General features: G+C 48.1%; 2 protein-coding genes across 5 annotated transcripts; both read right to left on the reverse strand.

Moving 5' to 3' along the window:
- Positions 1 to 1,201: 1,201 nt before the first annotated feature.
- Positions 1,202 to 22,888, reverse strand: spegb (striated muscle enriched protein kinase b). 3 transcript variants are annotated; one of them, XM_061286416.1, is made up of 42 exons: positions 22,559 to 22,888; positions 22,034 to 22,467; positions 17,467 to 17,541; positions 17,324 to 17,381; positions 15,796 to 17,231; positions 15,587 to 15,730; positions 15,321 to 15,503; positions 14,773 to 14,939; positions 14,575 to 14,663; positions 14,319 to 14,494; positions 13,988 to 14,248; positions 13,762 to 13,920; positions 13,374 to 13,563; positions 13,075 to 13,304; positions 12,870 to 12,989; positions 12,682 to 12,786; positions 12,387 to 12,593; positions 12,188 to 12,311; positions 11,889 to 12,061; positions 11,685 to 11,797; positions 11,447 to 11,615; positions 11,275 to 11,371; positions 10,921 to 11,121; positions 10,733 to 10,790; positions 10,577 to 10,654; positions 10,183 to 10,355; positions 10,077 to 10,103; positions 9,853 to 10,005; positions 9,714 to 9,756; positions 9,563 to 9,631; positions 6,854 to 9,479; positions 6,578 to 6,727; positions 6,397 to 6,513; positions 6,085 to 6,252; positions 5,792 to 5,914; positions 5,388 to 5,552; positions 4,452 to 5,313; positions 4,071 to 4,310; positions 3,713 to 3,936; positions 3,531 to 3,606; positions 3,116 to 3,265; positions 1,202 to 2,966 (listed from the first exon to the last, which is right to left on the reverse strand). In XM_061286416.1, the coding sequence occupies exons 2-42, from the start codon at positions 22,443 to 22,445 to the stop codon at positions 2,720 to 2,722; spliced, it is 10,638 nt and encodes a 3,545-aa protein (XP_061142400.1). In that variant the 5' UTR covers positions 22,446 to 22,467; positions 22,559 to 22,888; the 3' UTR covers positions 1,202 to 2,719. The 3 variants fall into 3 exon arrangements, with proteins under 3 accessions (XP_061142400.1, XP_061142399.1, XP_061142398.1); XM_061286415.1 differs by having other exon boundaries at positions 13,374 to 13,566; XM_061286414.1 differs by having other exon boundaries at positions 11,275 to 11,615.
- Positions 22,889 to 23,376: 488 nt separating this feature from the next.
- On the reverse strand, positions 23,377 to 26,423 carry LOC133159438 (C-X-C chemokine receptor type 2-like). 2 transcript variants are annotated; one of them, XM_061286418.1, is made up of 2 exons: positions 26,162 to 26,423; positions 23,377 to 25,699 (listed from the first exon to the last, which is right to left on the reverse strand). In XM_061286418.1, the coding sequence occupies exons 1-2, from the start codon at positions 26,163 to 26,165 to the stop codon at positions 24,630 to 24,632; spliced, it is 1,074 nt and encodes a 357-aa protein (XP_061142402.1). In that variant the 5' UTR covers positions 26,166 to 26,423; the 3' UTR covers positions 23,377 to 24,629. The 2 variants fall into 2 exon arrangements, with proteins under 2 accessions (XP_061142402.1, XP_061142401.1); XM_061286417.1 differs by lacking the exon at positions 26,162 to 26,423 and adding an exon at positions 25,930 to 26,136.
- Positions 26,424 to 26,690: the final 267 nt, after the last annotated feature.

The raw sequence follows: 26,690 nt of genomic DNA on the forward strand, positions 1-26,690 counted from the left end.
GACACGAGTGGCCAAAGGGAGCTGATTGGGAGCAATTGCCAATTGGGACAGGTGGACAAACAAAATCGACGCCATTTTTACGCCAGTCACGGCCGAAAGGCTACTGGGCCACCATCCATTGGTAACCCCCAAACCATGTTGGTGGCCTTCTCTAGCGAGAAGACCTTTGCACAGCCCATCTGCTGATGTCGCATGTAAGGTCGGACAAAAGGCCTCCAAACGGCATCAGGCAAAGGCCAGCGGCGAGCAAAACGTGCCGCCAACTCGCCGTCACGCTATCAATCACCTGTGTGGCAGAATTGTTCAGCGGGCACATAATGCCCGCCGCCTCACGTCTTGGCGTCGATCCAAGAAGCGGCAGCAGCGATAATGAGCTTACAGCGGTTTCCGAGAGGAGGCAACGACCTCACGCCGCATCGCCATGTTTTCAGCTGAAAGCAGGTCTTGTGTGGGAGGCCCCATGCCGAGGCATACCTCTGTTTCTATTAATATCCACACCTGGCACGAAAGAGCCCCCCCATCCCCTGCTGATTTGCTGCTACTTTGATACCTGATACCCTGTTACAATCTGACAACCTGCTTTGCACCCCTTCAGCCCACATGGAATGGACCGGCTCACCTCGGCCAAATTGGACTCGGAGGAAGCCAGATGCTCTCCCCATCAAGCTACTTTGGAATTGAAGTGGAATATAATAGCAGTGACACTCTCCCTGGATAATAGGGAAGTAGTTCTCTCTGTCAAGGCAATTTGGACTCTATACAGCATGGAGATGTCTCGTGCATTTTTAGAAAACCAAACTACGACGTGCATTTTTTGTTTTGGGGGTGTGCATGCCATGTACTCACTGAGCTGAATGGCTTGTAATGTGAAACTAAAGACACCACTTTCATTCCTGTCCCCTCCCTAGATGGCAGCCATGTTCTGCACTTCAAGGCTAGGGTTGTAAAAGGGGTGATAGCGTCACCTCGTGGTGGGCCTCTGCAAGCACAGCTGACTGGAACCGCTTGCGGAGGTGTCCAGAATGTGGAAACCCTGCCACGGTTTGGCTTTAGGCACAGGTGCTTCTAATCTGGCGAAGGCTCCCCATGAACATGAGCACCACAGTTGTTCCCGTCTCGGCCTTCAAATATCTTTGTCAACTTGGACTGGATTTGTTATTTGACCATTTTTTTGCATAGAAAGAGCACCACATTTGTGAGCTCATGAATATGCTCCAAATGTCTTTATTGCATAGCCTTCTTTCTATCATGCCAAAACAAGTCACAAAAATCCAAAGCAGAAGCTGAAACAGTCACTCAATAAATAAACAAACAACTGTGAACCACACACAGAGAAAAGTCACATTCAGAAGAGTCCTGGTAGCAAACATTTCATTGGTTTAAGGAACTCGGAGTTTAACATCCATCATGAGGCACCGCAACGCACTGTCCACAAAATACAGAAGAGCATTTCATACAAAATGTGGATCGTCTACCCTGCTGTCAGATTTGACAGTACATACGTACGTACGTCAATCATTACATTGCCGAGGCTTGAAGATTGGAACTGAAAACGGCATTCTTTTGGCTGAATTTGCACCTTTTGTCCGTGAGCAACAGATGATACCATTTTTGATCTCAGCAGATGATGCCATTTTTGATCTCAGCAGATGAGCTGGAGCTTATCGCAGCTGACCGGGTTGCTCTATGGTCAGCTCGTCACTCCACGGCAGTGGACATACAGGCAGGCAAACGATCATTCCTACTGACATTCACTCAATTAAAATGCAACCGAGTTTGTGACGAAGCCCCAAGCCCACACAGGAAGGCTGCAGACCAAAGCTGAGAGCAAAGCACTTACTCGCTGTTCTTCACCGTCAGTTAAAAACCATCCTGAAATTTTGGTTGCCCATTTTACATTCAACACATTTGCACTCCGTTGTACATTTTCATGAATTCCGGACGTGAAAGGTCCATTTGGAATCAGCGTATCTGTGAGATGGAAGCCACAAAGGTGTTTGTTCTACTCCCACCACTCGGAGCAATATAACCAGAGCAAATTGTAACTACCGTAATTTTCGGACTATAAGTCACACCGGAGTATAAGTCGCACCAGCCATAAAATGCCCAAAAAAGTGAAAAAAAAAACATATGTATGTATATAAGTCGCTCCTGAGTATAAATCGCCCCCCCCCCCACCCAAACTATGAAAAAAAAACGCGACTTATAGTCCGGAAATTACGGTATTTTTATTCAAAATAAATACATCTCCTGAGATTCTCATTTTTTTTGCATTCCAATTGAGAGTCAAAATATTCATCGAAGTAACTCGCCCTTGAGGAACGTCCACAAATATATGCTCAGTGCACATTTTGAAAACCAAACAAAGTGTGCCAATATTTCAAATGACCCGTTTTGCACGGATAAAGAATTGTCTTTCACTGTATCACCGTTAAATGAAGCAACGTTTACAGCACGTCATTTGCATGTGATCATTTCAGCATTTCACCAAAAATGCATTCAAAGTTCCAAACACTGAGGTAACGTCTTGTGAGACACCAAGATAGCTAACCAACCGAGAAAAGGATCTCGGTGAAGTGTTGCCGGGCATTTTATGCCATTTGCCAAATCAGAGCCAAAATCTTGCCATTGGCGAGCAGCCCAACGTCCAACGCTGTGGCTATGCCTCTTGATGTTCCTCAAGGTCAACATCTGTTCAGAAGCCTACCCAAGCCTACTACTACTGGGGCAAGGGGGAAGTCGACAGAGCCGGTACGACGGGACTGGTCGGGGTTTGTGGAGAACTCTGGTAGGATCGAAGGAGAACTTTATGCTGAGTCGCCAGCGCCTCTCGCCTGTGCTGCTGTTCGGTCAGGTATTCCTTGAGACGGCCGGTTGTGAAGGTGAGAGTCTGACGACGGAGACGCATCAGGTAGGCGTCCTGAAGCCAAGGGTTATTGAAGCAGTCCTTGATGGAGGGCCGGGCCCTGTTGAGGAAGACAAACATTGGATTTGCAGCAGCCTCTGACACATCCTTCAAAATACAACTCAATATTACTCGGAAGGTAACTGAAATGAAATTGAACCATAAGTCTTGCTGCTTTCAACTGAATCATAGGCTTGTGGTTCCACTTACCAAGGATAGCTACAGAGGATCTTCTTGAGGAACAGTGAGGCACTTTGGGACACGTTTTGGTAGAGTTTGGAGAGATCAAACTTTGCAGCATGAATTTTCATCTCCGTCTGCTGGGGATCGTTTTCCATGAAAGGCGACCTGCCACTCAACCTGAGAGTCACAAATACCAACAAATCTTCAGATTTCCCTGTCAAAGAATTTGACAACGACATATGTAATCCAAGATAACTTCATGCGGCCAATGTTTTTCACATTATCATTCCTTTTGTTTGTTTAGATCACTGATGTCAATGTGAGACATGTTTGAGTTTCCTGGGGAGCCTCCATAAAGGGAAGAGCTTTTTTCACACAATTGAACTGCCTTTGTTGGATGGGCGATGATATTCAAAGAAACCCGTGTGAATGCAACACTTACATAATGAAGGTGAGCACACCCACGCTCCAGATGTCTGCTGGGGGGCCCACCACGTCCCCTTTCAACATCTCTGGAGCTGCAGGGACAGGACAGGACAGGAGAGGACAGGAAAAAAGGATTTGGTGAAGTATGCAAAAATAGAATGATCTGTTTCGGTTCAATCTGATGGAAGACTTTCTTACACATGCACTCCAGCGTTCCGACGGGTGGGCTAAACTGCTTGAGGAAAAGTGGGTTGAAGTTATGAGCGCTGCCAAAATCAATGATCTTGATCACGTTCATATGCGTGACCATGACGTTCTCGGGCTTAATGTCCAGGTGGAGAATTCTTCTGGTGTGGAGGTAGTCCAACCCCTGAAGGATCTGTACGAGGTAGCTCACCACGTCTTCCTCCGAGTAACGGAACCTCAAGAGAGAACACATATGACAGTCATTCAAAGATAGGGGCAGCACGGCCAAGCCTTGAAATAGAAAGAAAGACTTGCGAAGAACAATCAGTGATGTCTGTTACGGAGTCAAGCACAATTCCAAAGAGGTCACCTGTCTACGAGGCTTCGGAGCATCTCTTTGCCGCTACAGTACTCTGAGATCAGCACCAGGTAGCGCGGTGTGACGTAAGCCTCGTGCAGCGCCATGATCCTGTCGTGATGAAGCGATTTGAGGACGTCGTACTCCTGCAGCACCGCCTGCTTGGTGTCGGCTTCGTAAGGCACGATCTTGGCCATAAAGAGGTTTCCCGTGGCATTTTCACGGCACTCTCGGATCACGCCGAAGCGGCCCCTGAGTCACGACAATGATCGCAGTGCAAGAAGGGAGCGTTTTACACCAACCTCCTTCAAATTTTCTGCATTTTAATCTGAAGTCTTATGGTTAACATTTCTGCAACCGAAAAGAGAACAGGCACTCTGGAACTTGTTATACCTTGCTTTCTCATCCATGAACGTGTAGGGTTTCTGAGGAACTCCCTGGCGCAGATATCCCTCCCCAGCCTTGCCAAGCGGCGTCCTTCTTCCAGAGGGTGTAGCCCGTCCCGACGGGGTAATCCTTCCCGAAGGTGTGATCCGCCCCGACGGGGTCCCGCGACTGTCCCCCCCGGGTGTCAAGCTTTGCAACACCACCACCGGCGTGGAGACTTTAACAACAGAGACGGCAGCCGTGGTAGTTGGCGGCGTGACGGTGGATTGAGAAGACGGCGTAACAAGAGCGCTGACAGTCGGCGCGTACGTCGGCACAGAGGAGATGGGTTTCCCAATGACGGGGGCGGGTGGAGTTACAGGAATAGGAGCTTTGGTGGTAATGGTCACCTTTACCGGGGTCTGGGGTTTGGGTGGAATGACAGGTGGAGTTGTTGGCTTGGCTTGGGGTTTGCCCACACTGATGCTGAGCACCGACTTTGCTTTGCCTGCTGTAGTTTGCACGGTCGTATTGGTCAAAGCTGGTCCTGCTTCTGAAGGGGCTGCCGTCACGGCTTGCGTCTGCTTCATTTCAAATTGCGCTGCCGGCTGGACGCTTTTCAGGGATGGGGATTTATCTGACGGTGCAGGACAAGTGTGAGGGGCAGGTGGGGCAGCCGTTGGGGAGGGTGTCTGCATCTGGCCGGGTGTCAAGGCGGGTGTCTGCGTCGAGGCGGGTGTCTGCATCGAGACGGGTGTCTGCGTTGGGGTTTTACTTGGAGCCAATTTCATCGGTGGGATTTTCATGGATGACATCTTCAACACAGGGGCTGTAACCCCTGAAGCCGAGCCAGTCTTGACCACCACTGGTGGACCGGACTCAATTGGTTCTAAGAAGAGTAATAATAATAGCAGTAAGCGATATAAGTAAAGGTAAATTGAATACAGTACATTCTGCATTTACCTGAAGCAGCCAGTCGCGCAACTTCAGAGAGGTTGCTGTACGGACCTTGGCCAGCCTTGTTGACACAAGCCACCCTAAATCTGAAAGCGCCCCCTGCTGGTAAATCAACTACATTATAGTAACAGTCTGCTATCCCTGTGGCCACCATCAGCCAGTTGCTCTCTCCTGGGGGACAAAGACAAATAAATCAATCCATTTTGCTGTCAATTTTTTGGCATTTATCAATCAGTGCCTGGAAGTGTCAGTATCTGGTACTTCACATCTACTTATGTCGCCTCCACTGTCTTATGACGTGTTTCCATAGCATCTTTATTTGTGTGAATAACGTCTGTCCATTTGTCTTTTTGTTTCGCATGTTGCTGATCAAAAAGATGATCATGAACTAAAAGTAATTTCGTACAAACCTTCAGTCCTTCTCTCCAAAGAATATGTGCAAGGTGCGGTCGTGTCGGAGGGTCTCCACAGCACCAAAGCTGTGTTGTTGTACTTCTGAGGGATCTCGGGTGTACCGGGACGATTGGGCAGACCTTTCACAAAAACAAGATGAAACCACCTCGCCCCCAAACCTACACTATGCACCAGAATTTTAAAGATTCATTTTATAGTACCAAAAACCTGCTACTACACGCATGCAGATGCAGACACAAACAAACAAACAAACAAACAAACAAACAAACAAACAAACAAAAACACTTACGTGCAAGGGAGATTGTGCAAGAACTGGAAGCCGAAGCCAGGGGGCTTGTGGCAACACATTCGTAAACCCCCGCATCGTTTTTGGTGGTCTGCATGATCATCAGAAGCTGCCTGCCATCGGGGCACGCTATCATGTTCATCCTTGAGTCTATCTCCAGGGGTTTCTTATCTGAAGGAAATGATGTGCATCGACTTCATGCATACAGCTACTGTATCTTGCAGATTTGTGATTACGGTTTGATTTTTTTCAGTGTCATTTATGGGACTTTGCTTCCCACCTAGCAACAAGAACATATTCCTGGGTGGATCATACCTTTCATCCAGGTGATGTGGGGATGAGGGCTTCCTGCAGGCAGGCAACTGAGTGTCACTGGATCTCCCTCAAGCAGGACATGGTCTCTTAGTTTAATGTGGAACACTGGAGGAAAATCTGCGAGACAAGTATTAAATGCATACAATCTGAACGGTCAAGCATAACGCCAGTCTGGACATACCGGCCACCAGCCTGGAGTACTGGCGCGATGGGTGGGAACCGGTTTCTCTGGAGATGGCCGTGGGTATATCTGGTTGTGATACGGCCTTGGATCGTCTCCCTCGGGTCAGACCCCATCGATCCCAACGAGATCTTCGCTCTCCTTCGACACCTGTCCAAAAATCCTAAAGTTAAGTTACCGGCAGGCTTTTCGAGGGGTTTCTCGGTTACAACGGAATAACGGTGATGAAACGCCGAACCCCATGTATTTTAGAATGATGATGACATTGCATCGTACCCTTTGAGGCGTCTGACTTGAAGCTGGACATTGAGTCCAGTGACTCAGATGAGGCCCCATTACTGGCCTGAGACACCAACTGGTTCTGGGGAACAGTGGTAACCTTTACTCCACGGTTTTCTGATGTTGCACGACGAAGCATGGAAAGAATTGGCGTTTTCTTTGGCTCCTTCTCTTCCATCCCTTTTCTTTCTTCAGAGTAGCTACGGATTCTGGTTGAGATACCGGCAACTGTGGATTCGATCTTCCTCCGCATCGTCAAGACTGGAGATTCAGTGGACTTTTTAGCCTCCTTTTCCTCTTTTTTATCAGGTCCATCATCCATGCGCATCATCTCCACTTCCTTCTTATCTTGTGATCCTCTTCTTCCAAGTGTCCAAGACAACCTACGTCTTGACGGCACCGAATCTTCTTCCTTGGTCACTTCCTCTTTGCGTTCGGTTGAAGGAGTTCTTTTCAGGCGCAGGGAAAGCCTCCTCATAAAACCTTGGTCCTTCTGAGCTTCACGAAGATCCTGGACTGATTTGGACTTTTCCTCAAGCCTCCTCTGTGCCAATTCCAGTGGGGCACCCTGTGGAGCGGGCCTGTATATCACCTCACCTGTCTCTGTTGAATCTGAAGACTTTACTTGTGATTTGTCCTCATTCTTTGACCGGGACAAAAATTTCAAAGTCCTTGTCAAGGAAGAGTCACGTTTTTTGAAGCGGGCCTCAAAAACTTCTTCAGAGGAAATGTCTTCCAGGTCCACTCCTACAAAGGGAGGAGAGGACTGTGCGGTGGTCTTTGGCGGACTAGGCTCTTTTGCTATGGTTTCGGGTGAGGCCACTCGAGAGTAGACGGCCGGATGCTCGGTCGTTGACACAACGTGTGGTTTGGTCGTCAATGATGCCGTTTCAAAGCGATCCGTTGATGCAGGAGCTGATGGGTCATTGAGGACTTCAAGAGGTTGAAGGTGAGGGACCATGATGGTCTGCATGATGCTAGCATATGCTGAAGTCCTTCCATCGGGAAGAACCGCCTGTGTAGGGGGTGAGGGTGCTGGATAAGGCGGTACATGAGCGGTCAGCGTATTCTTCTGTTGCACTTGTGTTAGTCTTGTGGTCAGTGAGCTTGAGGTCATGATCTCTGATGATTCATCACAAGTTATTGCATTCTCTTGTAAACTTTCTTGAGATTCATTTTCTTCATTGACAGCTTCTGTTCTTTCATCACCATTCATTGTCTGTTCCTTTTCTTTTTGCTCTTTTGTTTCTAACTCTTTCTCCACATTTGCTTGTATTTCAGGTACTTGCACTGTGACACTTGGTGAGGCTGCAATGTGGTTCACGACGTCTGCCTCAACCAGCACTTCCTTCTCTGAGAAGCTGCTTGTGCTTGACCTCTCATCAAAATTACGGTCTGTAACCACCGTGTCTGTCTTTCCACTGAGAGTTTCCTCAGATGCATTCTCTTGCTCCTTTAATGATTCCTCACTTTCGGTTTTAATGGGACTGTCCTGCGGGACGTGCTCCGGCGTCGACGATCTTGGTGAAAGCTCTCGAGGAGTCACTGGGCGGGAGTCTAGCTTGGTTTGCTCGGTGAGAGCTGACATGGATATAGCTTCCTTCAGTCGCCGCTCTTCCACCTGTGCCAAAGGAATCTCGAGGGGAGCGCCCGACCTTCTGTGTAAGGCGATTGGTTCGGAATCTCCTTGACTGAAGGAAGCACTTTTGCTCAATACCTTGGCTTTGGCAATGTCGTCCCTGGGCGAGTCACTCGATGCCGCTCTCGTCAGTGAAGCGGGTCCAAGGCGGGTGTTGCGGGAGTAACGATCTGAGGGGATTGTGCCTTTTTCCTCACCCATTCCTAACGTTTCTAATAGGGGACCTCGCAGTCCACTCATCTTCTTGTCCACGGATCCCCCACGGAGCAATCGTTGCCTCATCAGCTCTAGTTTCAGAGCATAATCTTCTTGACTCATCTTGATAGTTCCGGGACTGGCGCTCCGCTTTGGCAGTTCCATGGAGGCGGCTTTCCTGAGAACCTTTCTGCCACCCTCTTGGTTTCCTTCTGAAACGCCTTCCTCTGGCGTGATCCGAAGAAGCAAAGCACTGTCAGCTGAGCCTCCACGTCTGAGCTCTCCTTTTCGTCTCACGCTCTCAGGTTTGTCTGATTCCAGGCTGGACCCTCGTTGCAGAGGCTTTCTTTTCAGAGTTTTCTCAGGCAGCTCACCAGGTCGTTCTTCACCCGGGGAACCCATATCATCTTCTTTTGCTGTTCTTTCGTGTTGCCGGCTTTCATCCGTCAACCCAACCTTGTCTTTGTTCCTTTCGACTGCATCGTGTTCTGCTCCCTCCTGGGGAGCAGACACAGACTGTTTACATGTTCCATTTTGTTTTCCCGAGTCTTTATCATTGGTTGGAATGTCATTCAGTGACATCCTTGATCCAGAGAACTCCATGTTGAGTGGCATTGGAATGAAAGGAAGTTCATCAATGTCTTCATCGGAATCAGAGGATGAGGACGGCATAGGCGAAGAGTCTTTAAGGTGTCTAGGAACTGCGATGGAGATGTGACTTGAAGAATCATTCAGCAGCTCAGGAATGGACCTCATGACCATTTTAGACTTGTAGCTGATGATCGAACGCTAAAAACCACCAAACAAATACAAAGTTGTTAAATTGTCTTCACATATGAAAGATTTGCAAACTCGACAAAATTCTTCATTACCTGCCATTTTCTGCGAGATACAAACTTCTTCAGTGCCACTGTATTTAGAACTGAGCCCTTACTGAGAGTCTTTAAGAAAACAAATGGAAGATCGTTTCAAAGAAAGCCAGAGCTGAATAACGTTGAATAACAATGAATAAAGTGTGTGTACCTTGAACCAGGGATGTCTGAGACATTCTTGAGTATCAGGTCTCCTAAATGAAAACAAATTATGAACGCATACATTTTAATGAGTGTGTGTGTGTTTGCAAAGACTATGATACCTAAGATTTGAAAAAGGGTTTACTCACAGTTTGTCTGCTACAAGCAGTTTAATGATGAAACCTTTGGCTTCTCGTGAAAGATTAGAAAACATGTTTTCCTCAAAGGCAACGTTGTAGTTCCTGATGTTCAGCACGGAGCTGCGGTCATTTTCACCAGCAAATGGAGAAACTCCTGTCAGACTGATGACAAAAATCACATTAATATTTCATGACAGGGCGATTCTTCAAATCTCATGAATCACATAACCCACCAGAGGTATGCGATAACTCCAACAGACCTAAGGAAAGGGAAGGCAAGTATGAGCAAGAAGTGTTTGCAAAAAAATCAAAGATACTTCATATTGCCAATGCCGTTACCAGATATCAGTTGCTTTGGACACAGGAGTCTGGTTAACAATTTCGGGCGCAACAAATTCGGGTGTGCCGTATTTGCAATATTGAGCCTCGTCCGGGGTGATCTCCAGCGCCTTGCCAAAGTCACAGATTCGCAGCTGATCACTGTGTGCGTCTGCCACAAGGATGTTGTCAGGCTAAAAAAAGAAAAAGAAAGAACCACTCTTTACTCGGCTGTCCCTAAATCGAAACCAGGCAATAAAAAGGTCATGGCGACGCTTTCAATATTCATCATGACTGCAAACATTTTTGCCTTCATGAAATCCTTTCCCTCATTTTACATACTATAAGCATGTACAAACCACATTCAAAATGAATGACGAAAAGTAGATGATAAAAATCTTGCAGAAATGTCTACCTTGAGATCCAGGTGCATGATGTTAAGGTGATGAAGATAATCCACTCCATCCAGCAACTGTCTAATACACGAACGTACCTAGCGTACAATGATGACCTCAGCTGTAAATTGCAACTCACTGTAGAGTAAGTCCATAAAAAATGACATGAAACTTACATCAGACTCCATGAGCGTAGCTTTCCGTGTGAATCTATCCAGAATCTCCTCGTGGCATCTTGGCATGTGCATTCAGGTGAATAATGACGTGTTTGGCAATAGCAATGTATCCAGGTACAGGCGTCAAAAAGTTCCTAGTACCAACAATTCATCTGGCAGCATCCGTTCAACCTTTTTCGTATGGATACAGTTCAGTGATGATGATCATGATGTTCTTCTTCTCAAAGGCATCGTGCAGGAAGACAATTCGCTCGTGGTCCATCTTGGAGAGGAGGCTCATCTCTCGCAGAGCTGAGCTTTTCTTCTTGGCTCGTGTGGAGATGAACTTGGCGGCGTACTCGGTTTTGTCCACTTTCTGGCTCACGCGTTTTACATAGGAAAAAGCACCCCTGGGGGAACATAAATCTTTCAACTATGTGGAGGAAAGTCAGCGAAAGCATTCTAATGCCAGAATGTCAGTCACTATGAATGACTTTGTGGTTTCAATTGGAGGTGAGTAGTCGCATGACTTGCCTTGACTCTGCTTATCGATTATGCCTTACCTTCTAATTTCTTGGTGAATGTCATAATGGTCAGTCAGTCGTCGCATTTTTCTCAAAATGGTAGCCTCGTCTTCCATCGGCTCCTCTTTGCTCAAAACTGTGTTCGATGATGAGCTCCGTGAATACATCATTGCAAGGATTGACGAAATGTTCGAGAGCACAAGGAGGTCACCTTCATGAACGGTGAGTTCGGCTTTACAGGACACGGAACCTGCCGAGTTCCTCGCGGTGCAGGTGTACACTCCTGAATCCTCGGGGCGAGCGTTGAGGACCACCAGGGAACATTCGTTATCATCGTACACAAACGTGAAATGGCTTCCCTCCGAGAGCAAAATATCGCTCTGAAACGAGCAGATGGCATGCCTTGGACCCGTTCCTTTGTAGACTGACTGAGACTGAAAACTACAAACCTTGAACCAGAGGATGTCGGGGATGGGCCGGCCCTCCACAACCACAGCAAAGCGAGGTGACTCCCCGGCGCAAATGTCAATATCCTCCATTATGGTTTCAAATGTTGGGGGAGCTGCGGACAGAGTGACCCATCATGGCCCATCGCCATATACTTGATGTGAAGACCAACCAAAAGCAACAGAGGTGATGATTGTGGAGCCTACCTGCTATTTCCACGCTGAACGTGCAGCTGTCACTCCCATGCTTGTTGGACGCCACAAACATCAACTCGCCAACGTCGGCGCTCTTCACTTTGGTCAGCGTCAGCGTGTGCTGATCGTCATCTGGCATTGTCATTTCGTACACGCCCCTCTTGTCGTTCAACACCACTCCCCTCCTGTCCATATCGTTTACATGATATGAATTATATGAAAAGCTGCCTCCACCAATCAAAATGCATAATTGGCACTCTTCAAGATGACCTCGTTGGACCCCCCTTCCACTAATATGGAATGTGAAATACCTTTTCCAGATGGCGACGGCATTGACGTGATTGATCGTGATGGTGATGGTCACGGACTGGTTTTCCATCACGTATACAAAGTCTGGCTTATCAATAATCACGGGAGCTTCTTGAAGATAGGGACCTTGAACCCAAAGCACAGGGTGGGTAGTCAAAGCAGCTGTTGCGTAAGAACAGATGGCTTCAAGTTAGAGCTCACCTCGGTCCAGCAGTTGCACCGGCTCTGTGGCAGGCGAGGGTTTGCTAAAGGCCTTGGAGGTGATGCTCAAAACCCTGAAGGAATAGCGCACACCTTTGGACAGTGTGCTGATGGTGTGAGTGGTGTCCGTCAGGCCGGATGCGATGATCGTCCATTGGATGGAGCCCAGGGCTTGTTGCTGGATGGCGTACATCAAGGAGCTTGGCTCTACATGGAACGTACAAGTCAAATATAGGCAAGAATACCACAAGCGGAGTGTGATGTGTTCTTTATGAGACACAATGTTTTTGGGTACCAATGGATGGGTCCAGTCTCCTTGGCTTCTTCCAGCTAAGGGTAATCACTTTACCAGTGATGGATTCTATCACTGGAGTCCCGTCAGGAGGATCAGGGAGGATATCTGAAAAGGAATACAGAGTGGAAATAAAGAGGTGGCAGGCGATTTGTGGTATCTTCATAAAAATGTTTCAAAAGGAGAATCACCTGTAACGTAGAGATGAGCGTAGCAAGTCGCTTTGCCAATTTTGTTGGAGATGACGCTCTTGTAGACCCCAGCATGCGTGTGACACACTGAGCGGATGACCAGACTGTGGACATCGCGAACTGAAAAATATATACGATATACGAGAGGTTCTGATGAGGCCTGAATCTTTGCATTGTGTCCTGAGATTTTGGGCCAAACACCTACACTGCGTCATCTTTCGGTCCTCGGTGCTTTCGATTCTTTTGCCGTTGTGGAACCAGGCAATGGTGGGATATGGCAAACCAGCCACTTTACATTTGAGAAGCGCCTCCTTTCCCTCAATGACGTCCAGATCGTAGAGGGGCTTGATGAAGTCGGGCATTGTGAAGCGCTCAACTTCATTCTCAGGGACCTCGGGCTCCTCTGGTATGGATGGCATCTTCTCCAGTTTAGCCCTGCGTGAAGAAGGAATGCAAATCCATAAATGAAGCCGACACCAATAAATATTTTAATTATGATCCTACATCTGTGAGGAGATGGCCGGCCGCGGCTCTTGTATGTACAGTTCGGCAGAACATTCGGCCTCTCCGTGACTGTTCGTGGCCGTCGCTGTATAGAAACCTTCGTCGTCATTGGTCACGTGAGAGAGGATGAGGGAGTGACGCCCGTTCTCCCGAAGAATATGGACATCGTCACTCTCGTTGAGCGGGTGATCTGCTGAGAACCGCATTCTGTTATAGGTACCGCTGACTTCCAACTATCTTTTTTGTTTTCACTCCCCAAAAACTTTTTTGGGGCTTTAACTAGTAGATGGCAATGAAGTGAAGAGCTTAGAACAGGGCTGCCCGAGTCCACACCTAATACAAATCATCAGGCCCGTTATCAGGAGGAGCGGACTTAGGCACCCCTTACCAAAGTGAGTCCAGATGACCTTAGGGGGCGGGGTCCCACTGACTTTGCAGTCAAATCGAGCGTTGCGGCCCTCGATGACTTCCAGAACATCCAGATTGCGAGTAAAGAGCGGCTCAATTGAGGGAATCACGCTTAGTTTCCCACATGAAGTCATTTCCTCTGTAAAATATCAAACGAGCGTTTCAAGAAAATGCATCCTATGTCTGCTTTAATCTGCATGGTCTACCTTTGGCTGTGCTCAGCTTGCAAGTGTATGTCCCGCTGTCATCCTCGTGCACCGAGTTAAGCAGCAGGCGACTTTTCCTTCCATCAAAGTGCATTTTGCAGTTGAGCAACGCCGGCTGGATGAGTTTCCCGTCGGCCAGCCAGTCCACGTCCGTGTCTTGCGGCCCGACGACGTGACACTCAAACAGCACAGTCTCGCCCGCGTTCGCTGTTACGTCTTTCACCGGGCGGACGACAGCCAAGCTTGGCTCGATTTCTGGTGCTGGGCGGACATTTACAAAAATGTGTAAATATTCACAAATAGAACAGGACGGGAGCAGCGAGTGGTATACCTTTGACGTCCAACTTCCCTTCACACTGTTTTGTTCCAAACTCATTGACGATCTTGCAGGTGTAGATCCCTGAGTCTGACTTCAGGGCGGACTTGATGGTCATTTCAAAAGTGCCGTTCTCCGTCTCCCGCACAAGATGGCGTGGGCCACTCTTGACCGTGACTCTGTCTCTCAACCTGTGAAAATAAATCCAAATGGTCACACTTGAAACATATCGGCTATCGATTCAAGTTCCGTAAGCAGTGCCGATACCTACCAATACAACAAAGGTTGTGGTTGACCGCTTATTCGTACAAACATGGTGACTTCCTGTCCTTCAGCAACGACTTGATCCGTCATTGTTACCTGATTAACATGGAGGGGGGACACGACTCTGAATGCAGTTGAGTTTGAAACAAAATTGTCACGTGATAAACACGAAACACGCACAAATGTAAAACCGCTGAGCTCTCACCAGAAACGCTGGAGGTTTTTTGAATTTGGTGTCAAGTGACCTCCTGGGCTGTCGCGAACTGAAATCCATGACTTCCTCCAGAGGGCTGAGGTACTCCTCGTCGGATGTGATGGGGCTGCCGATGTCCATGGGAACCCCCAGGATGCCCTTGGGCTCATGAATGGGATCTGCCAAATTGCACATCCGCCACGAAATCCGTTGAGAGGTAAAACGCTTTGTGTTTTTATTTTGTGAACCCCTTCACATGAACTCAACCGCTAAATGTCAAATCCAAACCATAACAGATTTTCACGGAGGCAAGCAACTGAGCCCCACTGAGCAATTTACAGGTTCAGCTTTGCTCTGTTGCTATGGTAACTATAAGTGCGGTTGTTGAGCTGGAATATACGACACATACAACTGGCTGAGGGAAGTAACAGAATGGGAGCAGGGAAGAATTCTATTTGTACATCTCCGTTGTCTCATTTGTGAAGAGGAACATTAACGCAGAGTTGTTACACAAAATAAGTACGCTTTGATGGCCCTCATAAAATGACCAAAGCTAGCACCTGCTTTCATTGTGAGCGTAGCGCTGCTGGTTACTTTGCCCTCCTGGTTGACAGCCGTGACGCAGAAGCTTCCACCGTCGCTCATTTGTGCCGATTTTATGAGTAGGCTGTGTCGTTCGCCTTCAACCTTGACGGCGTAATTCCAAAGGCCGGTGACCTCCATCGTATCTTTTGTCCACGTGACTTCAACACAATGACATCAGGCGATATGAAACCATTGTCTGAGAACTGGGAACTGTTTGAAATTTCAAAGTAGCTCATGATACCTTCAGGAACGGGCGTGCCGGAAATGTTACATTTCAGTAGCACATCCGACCCACATTTGGCGATCGTATCTCGAAGAGGAGACTCAAACACGGGCGCTTCCACCGGGTCTTCTTCGGCAGACACGTAGGAATCGTCGGAGGAATCTGCAGAAGGTAAACAAAGGTTGGATGGCAACTTGGACGGCGACGCGTGCCTGCCTGCGTCATACCCATTTCAGGAGACATAGGTCGTGGGCGACGATGCTTGACTTTGGTCTTGTGCTGCCGTCCTTTGACCTGTTGCCGTTCCTTTGTCTCCATGGCAACATCTTCCCCCTCCACAACAATTGTAGGGATGCATATATTTGGGGCTTGTTTTCGGAGAGCCACCTCTGTTTTTTCCTCCCGTGGATCAGCTTCCTTCATCCTAGTGGGCTTGGTGGGTGTTTGCTGACTGACATCTTGAGCAGGGACGGCACATTTTTGAACAAGTGGACTTTCGGGCCTGCTTTCTACTTTTCTCAACTTTACTTCTACCGGTGTGGTTCTCCCAGATGTCTCACTGCGTTGCGTTGGAAGTTCAGGACTATGCGGACATTCTTGGCTCCCCCTTTGTACGAGCGGACTTGGGGGCCTCTTTTCAAGTTTTTGTGCAGTCGTTTCTAAACGAGGGTCTTCCATTTGTTGCTGGAATATCGCTGGTGACGATGACCTTTGAATTATCTCGGTAACTGGGCTGATTCGACTGAAGTCTCGAAGTGATCGTACTCCCGGCAAGTCTGACAACTGCATTGACTCTGTGGAGTCTTTTCCGTTGGTGTTACCTGGACTCGGACTGCTTTGGATTCGGGAATGCCGTTGCTGTCCCGGATTGGGTTCTTTTTGCTCTTTGGCCCACTGAGCTTGTTCCCTTTCTTGGAGTCTTTGAAGGACCTGTGGAGGTATAGGTTCGATTTTCCTGAAAGGCTGACGTTGCCTGGCCTTCAAAGTAAGCTGCTCTGTGGAAAAGGACTTCTTCAAATGGGGTTTACCAACAAGCTTCTTGATACGCTGTAGCTCCTCAGTGAACTTGTTCTCAATGTCCTGTACCTTTTGAGAATAGCGAGGTTTCTCCTCGAGGGACGCAGCCCTCTGTCTGAACATTGATCTCCGTTCGGCCGCGTCTTCTTTGAGAGCCTCTCTCAGGTCTTCCCTGGAACTTTCTCTGGAAATCCCCAAGCGGCTACCTCCGTCATCCGAGTCGACGGAACTGGCTCGATTGAACCCTGCCCAGGATCTCCCGGAAACTGAACCCTCGGGCAAATCCAGGCTTCGCCTTCTCTCTTCCAAATCACGGACCTTCTCAAAAACCTTTGAACTGGCCCTGGTAAGCTTCGGGGATGGTCTAGTGGTCAACTCTTTGCGGGAGTACTCGCTCAGTGGAGTTTGTGGTCGTGAATCCTGGGTATTGTTTTGGGATTTGGGCGTTTTAACTTTTTCTTCAAACTCTGCGGGCACCGTGTCTTGGTATTCTGCTGGCACAGCAACTTTCTTGCGCAAGCTGAGGGGTGTTGTTGAACCAGAGCGACTTGGCATGGGAGAGGTGGAGGCACGTTTGACGAGTCTTGGGGACGGGGGTGGGAGAACCTCTGGTGGAGAACCTCTTTGAGAATCATTTGACTGGCACCTAAAATAGAGGAGTTGAGGTATTACTAGCAGATTTTTGGATTGCACTTCTTTAAATTCTCTTGAAGTACAACGGGAAGAAGTCTCTCTTGCCTTGCTTTTGTGAAATCTTCACGTGTTCTGCTTTCATTGTCTGCATCCATAGCCATCACTACATTAAAAGATAAAGTCAATTGGTTGATTTGATTTGAGTCTCTCACCTGTGTGGCGTAAAATCCGGCACGGTAGATGGATACCTGTGTGCATTGCATGGTCCTCACGATTTTCGTTGGTCTCAAATGGGTCTTCTTCGTCCTCACTGCTGTCCGATTCTAAAATACGCAAATAAGAAAGCAATGGCTGAAAGGACTCCAACCAAATCCGTGTTTAGTCATGATCTAATGAATCTGTGTTTTGTTCATTGTTTTTGAATAGATGTGTTCAAAGCACATTTTGTTTTGATTTGTTCCTGCTGAGAGGGAATTCAGTCACTGGTGGACCTTAAAATAGAACGAACATCTGAGTCATTGGCACCCGAGCAGTTCACCTGGGGTCTCGCTTCTCAGTAGGTGGAATTATATAAACGCAACAAATCTTCTTTCCACCAAAAATGAAAACAGCACGCAGATTGCTGCAATACGCATGCAAAGGTAAAGAACACAAATGTATTTGCGGGAAATGGCCTCAATGTCCTAATACTTCTGAAGCGGTTTGTAACTTCCAATGAGCATCAGGTGAGGGAGCGAAAGTGGATGGAAATGTTTGGAGGACTGTACAGAAATGCTGTGGAATTATTGATGCAGCCGTCCCATTTGTCAAAAACATCAACATTCGGTCAGGCTCGGCAATAGCTCTAACCCGGTCAGATTTGAAAGGCCTTCAATTCAAGTATTGAACAACGTCTGCCAATGAACATAAATCTGCCGAGTCAGCATAAATGGTACGCTGGCTCAACTTTATTGCTTCCCGAAGCTAAACTGAGTGTAACTGTGATGCGTTTGTGGTAACCACACGAGTGGATTTTCCGTCGTCACACAATGCAATGGACCACGAGGCCAATTGTGTCCAACTGCCAACTGTGTGTTACAAGAAACCAACTCAACTGAGTCATGTAACTTGGCCCGTGCGCCACAGCATGAATGCACGGATTACACTAACACCACATTCAGACCAAAATTGCCTTACCTCAAGAGCTCAATCCCAAATGTGTGGTTTTAAAGAACATACAAGCCCAACCAACAGTGAGTCCAGAAAGGGGATTTGAACCCGGAACCTTAGAACCATGAGGCAGACATGCTAACCACTCACCCACTGTGCTGCTGAACAATCCGCAAGCAGCTCGAGCTATCACAACAAATGGCAGCAGTAAAAGGATGTCCATAAAAGAAGCGGAATGCCAAATCACTTGCCTGATCACTCACTACTTGCATTTACTGTACAGAGAAAGTCCCGGTGCTCTTGCCTGTCTTTACTCCCAGCGCCGCTGCAAGGAATTCCCCCAACCTTGGCAGGGGATTCCGAGCTGAATGCTCAACAGGTATTTTCCCGCTTGAGAAACATATCAAAGTCGAAAAAACCAAAATCAAAGATTTCCGATTGCTGAATCCAAGGCTGGGATGGAGAGAGAGAAGGCACTTGATTGGTTATATAACAAATTCCACCAAAAAACACTCGGCTTCCCTTCTTCTGGGAGACTCCATTTGTAAAAAAGAATTGATTCAAAGCCTCTGTTGGTACGTGCCAGTGTGCGTGGGATGCACACCATCCGCCGTTGTCGCCGGCTGTCCACACAGTGGCCGGCCGGCCAAGCGCAGTTTCCAGCATCCTCCCCCGCTGTCTTGCTTGCACCCTGCAAGAAGGCAGCGGAGAACAGTGGGAGGGAGCCAGCCCTCTCCACAGCATTGGTTGACTTTTCTCTTCATTTTGCCTTCCTGCCCGTGCATTTGCGTCTCTTTTCTCGCCTGCTGTGATGCGGCCAAGACGTGGTGGTGCCAGAGAGAGAGGCGCCGCATCACTGGATATATTTATTTATATATTTATATTATATATAAATTATATATTATATATATATATATATATATATATATATTATATTTATATATATTATATATATTATTTATATTTATATATTTATTTATTTTTTTTCACAAAAGCTTGGTTTGCCCATCACTACCGTTGAGCTTGAACATTTCAAAGCAGGGTCAATCAATCTAGCGCAGGGTGATTTCCACAGTGCAACAGAAGCTCCACCTGTTGAGTGGACCCAAGAGGAAGAGGCCATGTTGAGGCTCACGTCCAAGCACATTGGAGGGCAGCCAGGGTGGCCCAGAGCAACACTGACATTTCCACTATAGCCAAGCAGAGATCTAACACATGCAGCCACTATAAAAAGAACAAAGTACGATGACAAACCAATGTGTATGAATGAGAGTCCAGGGATTTTCAGGAATTTTCGAAACAGCGCCTCAGCCTGCGGGACTGATTTGAAAAATATGAATAACGTTGAAACGATAAGACATTCAATTGATTTCAACAATGGTTCTGAGGGACGGACGGATGCCTGCTGTCACCATGATCCCCTACACGTACTGTATGCATGGAGCTCACAAACTCCCTGCTCTCAAAATCACGCTGCATTCCCCTGCGCCGGTGCTTCAATTCCAACCACCTTCTTGCTCAACCACAGAGATTGCTTCAGCCTCGCAATGTGACGTTTGGACCGTCCGTCTCCGCATCCGACCTAGATTTCCCATCATAAAGTGCTCCGGGTATTACGTATACTGACGATTCCTCTGATCGCATCCTTCAAATTCCACTCAAGTGTGTCTGGCCCAAAAGACATGACCGTCTTGTAACTCCAAACCAAGCCTTGCCAATTTCAAGTCGAACTGCTGTGTCATCAAATATGTCTCATCAGGTGGGGAATATATTTGAGATTTGAAATGTGGACTGAATATACGAAGCGGCAGAGGAAAGAAACAGTTGTACTGGGCAGGCTTAAAATAAGCGCTGATGTCTTGCCGTGTAATAGGAGAGACGGCGGCCTGCGAACATCCCAAAAATCTAAGGCCTGGCACATTCCACGATATAAATAACCGGAGAGTCGCTGGACGCGGGGGGGCAGCCAAGAGAGAGAAACGTCGACGCGGTGCGCTTGAGTGACGCGACAGCTGGAGCACATGCACGCATGCACGCAAGAGGCAAAACGGCCGGCTACTTCATCAAAGTGAAGGTTAAAGTGGAGCTCAGTGGCCTAGTGGTTAGAGTGTCCGCCCTGAGACCGGGTTGTGGGTTCAAACCCCGGCCGGGTCATACCAAAGACTGTAAAAATGGGACCCATTGCCTCCCTGCTTGGCACTCAGCATTAAGGGTTGGAATTGGGGGTTAGAAGGAGTGGAGCTCTTTACAAGCCCGAGGCTCCGTCTCCCTCCTTGCACAGTTATTGATATAATAATATGTGCTAAACAATTAACTAACTAACTAAGAAACGGATTGTCGCCCTCATTTCAAGGGTGGGGCATGTTGATGACTTCATCGCTCGTTTTTCGTCTTGGGGGGGGCCAAGCCAAAAAAAATGGACACCATCACGGTGAGATCCTTGACGACTGACCGGTCATCGTCTTCCTGGCCGTGCAAAACATCTGACCAGAGCCATTTCACTTTGCTTTGTTTACATAAAAACAGGTAGAAGTTTCTAAAAAAAAAAAACTTCAGAAAACAATGCAGACAATTGAAATAAGTTCCCAAAAGTATCATTTGGCATAAATAAAAACAGGTAGAATGCCCTGATAGGAGAATTTCGGCCGGAATTCCACAACACAGGAACTCGACACCTGTGTCTATGAGGAAAAGAAACGTTTGCCTTGGTTTTTTTTAAAGGAAAAATAAACAGTTTGTTGCATTAAATTGATAAATTCATGAATAATACTTTTTATAAATTTCCATTCAATATTTACCCAGAAAAAATGCAATCATTCATTGCGATGTTTCCTTTATCGGCGCATTTAGTAATGAATATTGCTCGCGGTCTTTTGGCTTTTTTATGATGTCACTGGCGAGCAGACTCTGATCAGCAAAATATCTCGGGAAAAGCGTGGCACTAAATTGCGTGTTTTGCCAGTGTCAAAGCTGCTGCTTTGACAAATGACTTTGGCCGGGACAAAAGTGGGCTCCGGCACTCTGCTGTTGTTCTGCAGCGCTCAGCATGACTTTGTAAACCAGATTCACTTTTCAAATGAGACGTGCTGAGAGCGGCGAGGAGGAATGCGTTGGCCAGACTTCACTTCAATCACTTTCTTCGCTTTGGCATTGGCAAAAAAACAGAGTGAGTTGTTTGTCAGGGATTTTCAAACTTTTGGGCTCTTACGGGGCACAATCTTATCGCAGGAGCCCCTTCATTGTCTCAATCGATGGGTCAATCGATATTTCTATGCCCAAAAAGTCATGGATATTCTCCATTTGAACATTTGAAAGGACTTGAACACACTGAAATCAAATCCATCGTTGCTAGCTGATGTGTGGGCTGCTGGCTTACAACAGTCCTGAGTTCACATCCATCATAGGCTCATGAACACCGCTTCCTATCATCTGGAGACAGAAAGATATTCTCGGTACGATCCCAATGCCTGAACTCATTTAGTGCCATTGAGGTTATAGATGTCAAAGATATTAACTGGATTGGCAGAGAATGAGTTAAGTCATGGGGAATACCATCTCTCTGCTTTTGATCTGCAGCAAACTAACCATAACCAAGATGACCAAGGTGGCTGAAGAACCCAGGAAGGAGCATTTACCGACGATTGGGTATCAGAAGTGGTGGCTCACCTTCACCCAGATCCAAGACGGCCAGTACGGCACTGCTGCGGACCTCTCCCAGACGGTTATTGGCAATGCAGGTGTAGAGGCCGGCATCGCTGGGCTTGCAATCCCGAATCCAGAGGCCTCCGTATTCCTGGTTTTCCATGTTGAGGAGCTCGTCGTTGTGGTACCAGTACAGCGAAGGCTGGGGGTCTCCGCACACAGTCACCTTCAGCCGGATGTCGCAACCCGTCCCCACGGCGGCGTTGCGCATTTTGCGCGTGAAAAGCGGCGGCGTCGGGCTGGGATGAGCCGGTCCTCGGAGCTCGGAGGGCGCTCGCTCCGGGCTGACTTTGGAGCGTTTGGATGGGACGCCGGGACTCGGGGCCGCTTCCCTTGCCCCCTTCTTCGGGGACCTGTCCCCTTCGGAGTTTTTCATTCTCACCGTGATACTAATTCAACTGTGGAGACATTTTGCAATGTTCAGAACATTCCAGTCTCTCTCTCAAATGTCCTTGCTGCTGAAGCAAAGAAGAAGAAAAAAAAGGTTACCTGGTGATGCAGGAGCGAGGCAGGTGCCACTCAGTGGTATATTTAGTGCGAGACCCCTCGGATCATGTTGCATTAACAGCTCCGGAGACGCTCGACTGTGGCTTTTTCTTCTTTCTCCGCTCTGGACCTCTCACTCACCATTCCCAATCAGTGTCACGTAATTCTTCTGGCCGCAAGCCTGGCTTGGTTTGTGTCTGCTGGGTTTGACGGTGCCGCCCGCCTCCCTTTTGCCATGAGCTAATCCACCTCCATCACCAGCAGCAGCAGCAGCAGCGCCACTGCCGCCGTCAGTTTGTAGAGGGAAATGATCGTCCTGGGCCCAGCAAGCCTCACAATGGCAGCTGCCACCAGCAAAGGGTCCCACCCCCTTTGTCATTTTTAGCCAGCTTGGGGTCAGTAGAACATGTGAGGTGGTGAGACAAGCCAAACTTGGCAGAGCGGACTGGTGGAGGCTACGGGATCGCATTTAGGGAAGTTAGGTTATGTTAAAGGAGAATAAGGCAGAGGTTCTATGCACAGCGCAATTGGAAAATAAAAGTGCAAATGAGAATGGGAAAGCAATTCATCTGTTGTGGCCTTGTCCTTGTTTTGGTTTATAATAAGGGAAGCAGACTACCATTGTAGGACTAGAACAGAGCAATGTCCTAGCTAAATCCAAAGTATACGCTATGATTCAAACAAATCCAATTGGCTTTCTGCTGTGCCCTTCTCGGCCACCATGAGGCAGTCAAGCTGCAGTCAAGCAGACACAACAAAGAAGACTCACACCACTGTAGGTATTCTTCTACTGCTATTGTCAATGACTCAGCATTCATCGATTTCCGTACAGGATAGTGAATTCTTTCTTTTTATTAATGAGAATGTCCACACAATCCATGCAACAATTGGAGGACGTTTATCAACTGTACATTGAGATGTGTTAAGTGCGCATGCATCGGGAATCAGTACATCACATGTTGCCAAGACTATTTCCATTTCTCTGTTGTCATAGTAACTGAAAATATAATCATTTTTATCCACTCAACTGGAGCGTGTGTACACAGAAAGGCATTTTAATTTGCAGAGTTTGTTTTCCATCTTCAATGATGAGGTCGAATCAAAAGTGACAGGATAAAATCAAGACTCGGCTCATCACTGCTGATTCAGTTCAGGCGCTTGACCTTTAGGAAGCTTTGGATATGACTCATCCTCTCAATTATCAAAGTAATTCGATTGCTAACTTCAAACCCATAGAGATTGGATTTCACCACCAAGTAAAGACAAAAAGCTCCTTTTGTCCTTGAGGTGGCACAAAACATCCTGTTTTGTCATCATGTTGACACGTGTTGCAAAACATATTTTCTCACATTTCTCGCAGAACACAGGCTGTGACTTGCTATTTTGTGCATCATCTGATTGACATCAACTACATTATATTTTAAACGCTGGGATCGTAAATGTATATCACACCCACAGAATTTAAAACAGTTTCTGGGTGTCTTATTAACTCATTCAGTACAATTGACGGCTAAAGACGTCAACGGTATTAACTGGGTCTGCAGTGAATGAGTTAAGAGGCATCTGACATTCTTCCATCAAAATACACCGAGACAAGAATAGAAATATGCAGAAGACTGAATGCCTGCCTTTCACTGTGGTTGGAGTCCACAGAGGTTCTTGTGTCATGCAAACGCAGGATGCAAGTATGGCTTTAGTTACCATGACAACCAGGGAGAGCCTTTCCCAACCACTCGCATCTTTTTGCGGTGCTCTTGGAGACGTGTGGAGAGCTGGAGATGCTCACCCCTCGCCGTTTAGACTGCAAACCAATGTCATGTGTGCAAAGCCAACACGGATGATTCAATCACATCGCTCTGAAAGGAGCAGCCACGAAGAAACAAGGTAATGTGCCCGTTGCGAAAGCTGGCAACACACTTTGAAAGTGGCACATCTGCTGCCAGCCAAGCTTCCGGGTCATACCTTGGGAAATTTTGCAGAAATAGACAGGGAGCAAAATATTAAGAGATTGAGAGACAAGCCAACAGACGGCAAGCGTCCCTCGCCAGTTCTCCACATTGAAGGTGAGCTGGTTTTACATGAAGGTGGACGTGACCTCGGACGAGAGCGAAGACCTGCTGCCCCGGGACACCGACGTTCTCTCCAGGACGCCCATCTTCCTCATCAGCTGCTGCAGCCTCCTCCTGAACTTCTCGCCCACAAAAGCGTAGAGCACCGGGTTGACGCAACTGTGCAACAGGCCCAGGCTGTGCGTGGCCAGCACGGCCCGGTCCACCGCCATCCGGGCGGCGCAGCCGTACTGCACTATCCTGGCGCGGAAGAAGGTGTCCGTCATCACGGCGATGTGGTAGGGCGTCCAGCACAGCAGGAAGGCCACCACCACAAACACAATGACCCGCATGGCCCGCTGCCTCTGGAGCCCGCCGCGGATGCGAAGGAGGCGCTGGATGGTGACGCCGTAGCAAGGAAGCATGACGGCCAGCGGCACCACGAAACCCAGAGAGTGGCGGAGGACCCTGGTTGCCAGGCGCCACTCGTCGGCGCTGCCGGGGTCGTAGAACTCGGCGCACACCATGTGACCCGAGGACGAGAAGGACGAGTAGAGCAGTCCCGGGAGTGACAGGAGAGCGCCGACGCTCCAGACCGCCGCGCAGATTCCCCAGCTCACCAGCCGCCGGTTGGACCTGCGGGTCTCCATGGCTCGGACGATGACCGTGTAGCGGTCCACGCTGATGCAGGTCAGGAAGAGGATGCTGGAGTAGAAGCTGAGCTCTTGGACGATGGTGACGATTTTGCACAGCGCGTCTCCAAACACCCAACCCTTGGAGATGGAGGTGGACCAGAACGGGAGGGTGATGGCCAACAGGAGGTCGGCCACGCCCAGGTGCAGAAGGTAGAGGTCCGACGGGGGGAGCGCCTGCTTGCTCAGGCCGATCACCAGGGCCACCACCAGATTCCCGGGAATGGCCAAAAGGAAGACGGCGATGTAGAAGATGCTGATAAAAACGGCGGCGACGGCCGGGATGGTGAACGGCTCGCAGGGTATGGTGTCGGGGTTCAAGACGAAGTCGGTGTAGTTGTAAGTGAAGTTGAGTTCATCGTACGCCGAGCCGAAGTCGATGGTGTAGGACACCGAGCTTAGATCTGAGGGGGAGAGCGAGAAAAAGTCACACTCCAGATTCGGACGTCGTCCCGACTGACTTCTGCCCTTGTCACCCGTCAATCGTCACGATAACCATACACGCATCTGCGACAATTTAGAGGCTTTGTTTCTTGGCAAAAGAAGCGGCTAAACAATCGTTGGAACTTGAGAACACACAAACTGCCGCAAATTGCAGGATCATTTCATTTGAAGGATTCGAGTATGTACTTGCCAATCATTGTGGTGGCTCCTGCGCGGCAGGCGAGAGGCCAAAGTGTGTCACAACCGGACAAGGAACATGAAATATGTCTTTTCTGACACTCCTCCCATCACCTGTCCTCTATTTTGTGCTCCCTTGCAGCTCTTTTGTGTCGATAAATTCAAATTTGCCAATTGAAGTTCTGGAGTTTCACAGTTCAACTAACTTTATGGAAGCATCACAGATTCAAGAAACGGGTCCTTACTCATGCTTGTTGCTGGTCCTCGCCTTGTCTTCTTTCTGCTTTGGTGAATCCTTTTGTGATTCGGCTGAAGTTGATGCTTGAGATGCTCTTCCAAAAATAAAGAAATAAAACTAGTTGAGATGTGGAGATGATCCTTTTTGCTCAGGGGGAGTGCTCAGATGGTGTCTGTGGACATCTGGGGCCCCGTAGTGTCAACACACAGTGAAACCGAAATACGAGCACATGATTCCGGCCTGACCGCCGAGCTTGAGGAAGTTTCCCGTGCAGCTCATGACTGACACATCGGTGTTGACACATGTCGAACGTCAGATTTCCTTCCTCGCTACACGTGCGCTTCACACATCGGGCACCTGAGGTGCAGCGGCATTGGGGTTCGTATTGGATGAGGTGGACGGATTCTGCAATCTCGAATCTAAATATATGTGCAACGCCATTAAAATTACAGCCACTTGGGAACTTGGACATATACGCAAGTGTTGGTGAAATCCAAAGGAGGAGAAATGGGGCAACGGAAAGAGTCGGTGTGAGG

The sequence above is a fragment of the Syngnathus typhle genome, linkage group LG9, assembly GCF_033458585.1.
Source record: "Syngnathus typhle isolate RoL2023-S1 ecotype Sweden linkage group LG9, RoL_Styp_1.0, whole genome shotgun sequence".
In the NCBI taxonomy this organism is placed as follows: domain Eukaryota; kingdom Metazoa; phylum Chordata; class Actinopteri; order Syngnathiformes; family Syngnathidae; genus Syngnathus; species Syngnathus typhle.

Bases quoted from the DNA above. Each gene is read 5' to 3' on its own strand.
- spegb (XM_061286414.1), bottom strand. From the start codon at position 22,445: ATGAAAAACTCCGAAGGGGACAGGTCCCCGAAGAAGGGGGCAAGGGAA. The intron at 12,787-12,869 runs GTGATTCTCCTT...ATTCCTTTTCAG, and splicing joins CGCTCATCTCTACGTTACAG to ATATCCTCCCTGATCCTCCT. The intron at 3,607-3,712 runs GTAAGAAAGTCT...CTGTCCCTGCAG, and splicing joins CGGAACGCTGGAGTGCATGT to CTCCAGAGATGTTGAAAGGG.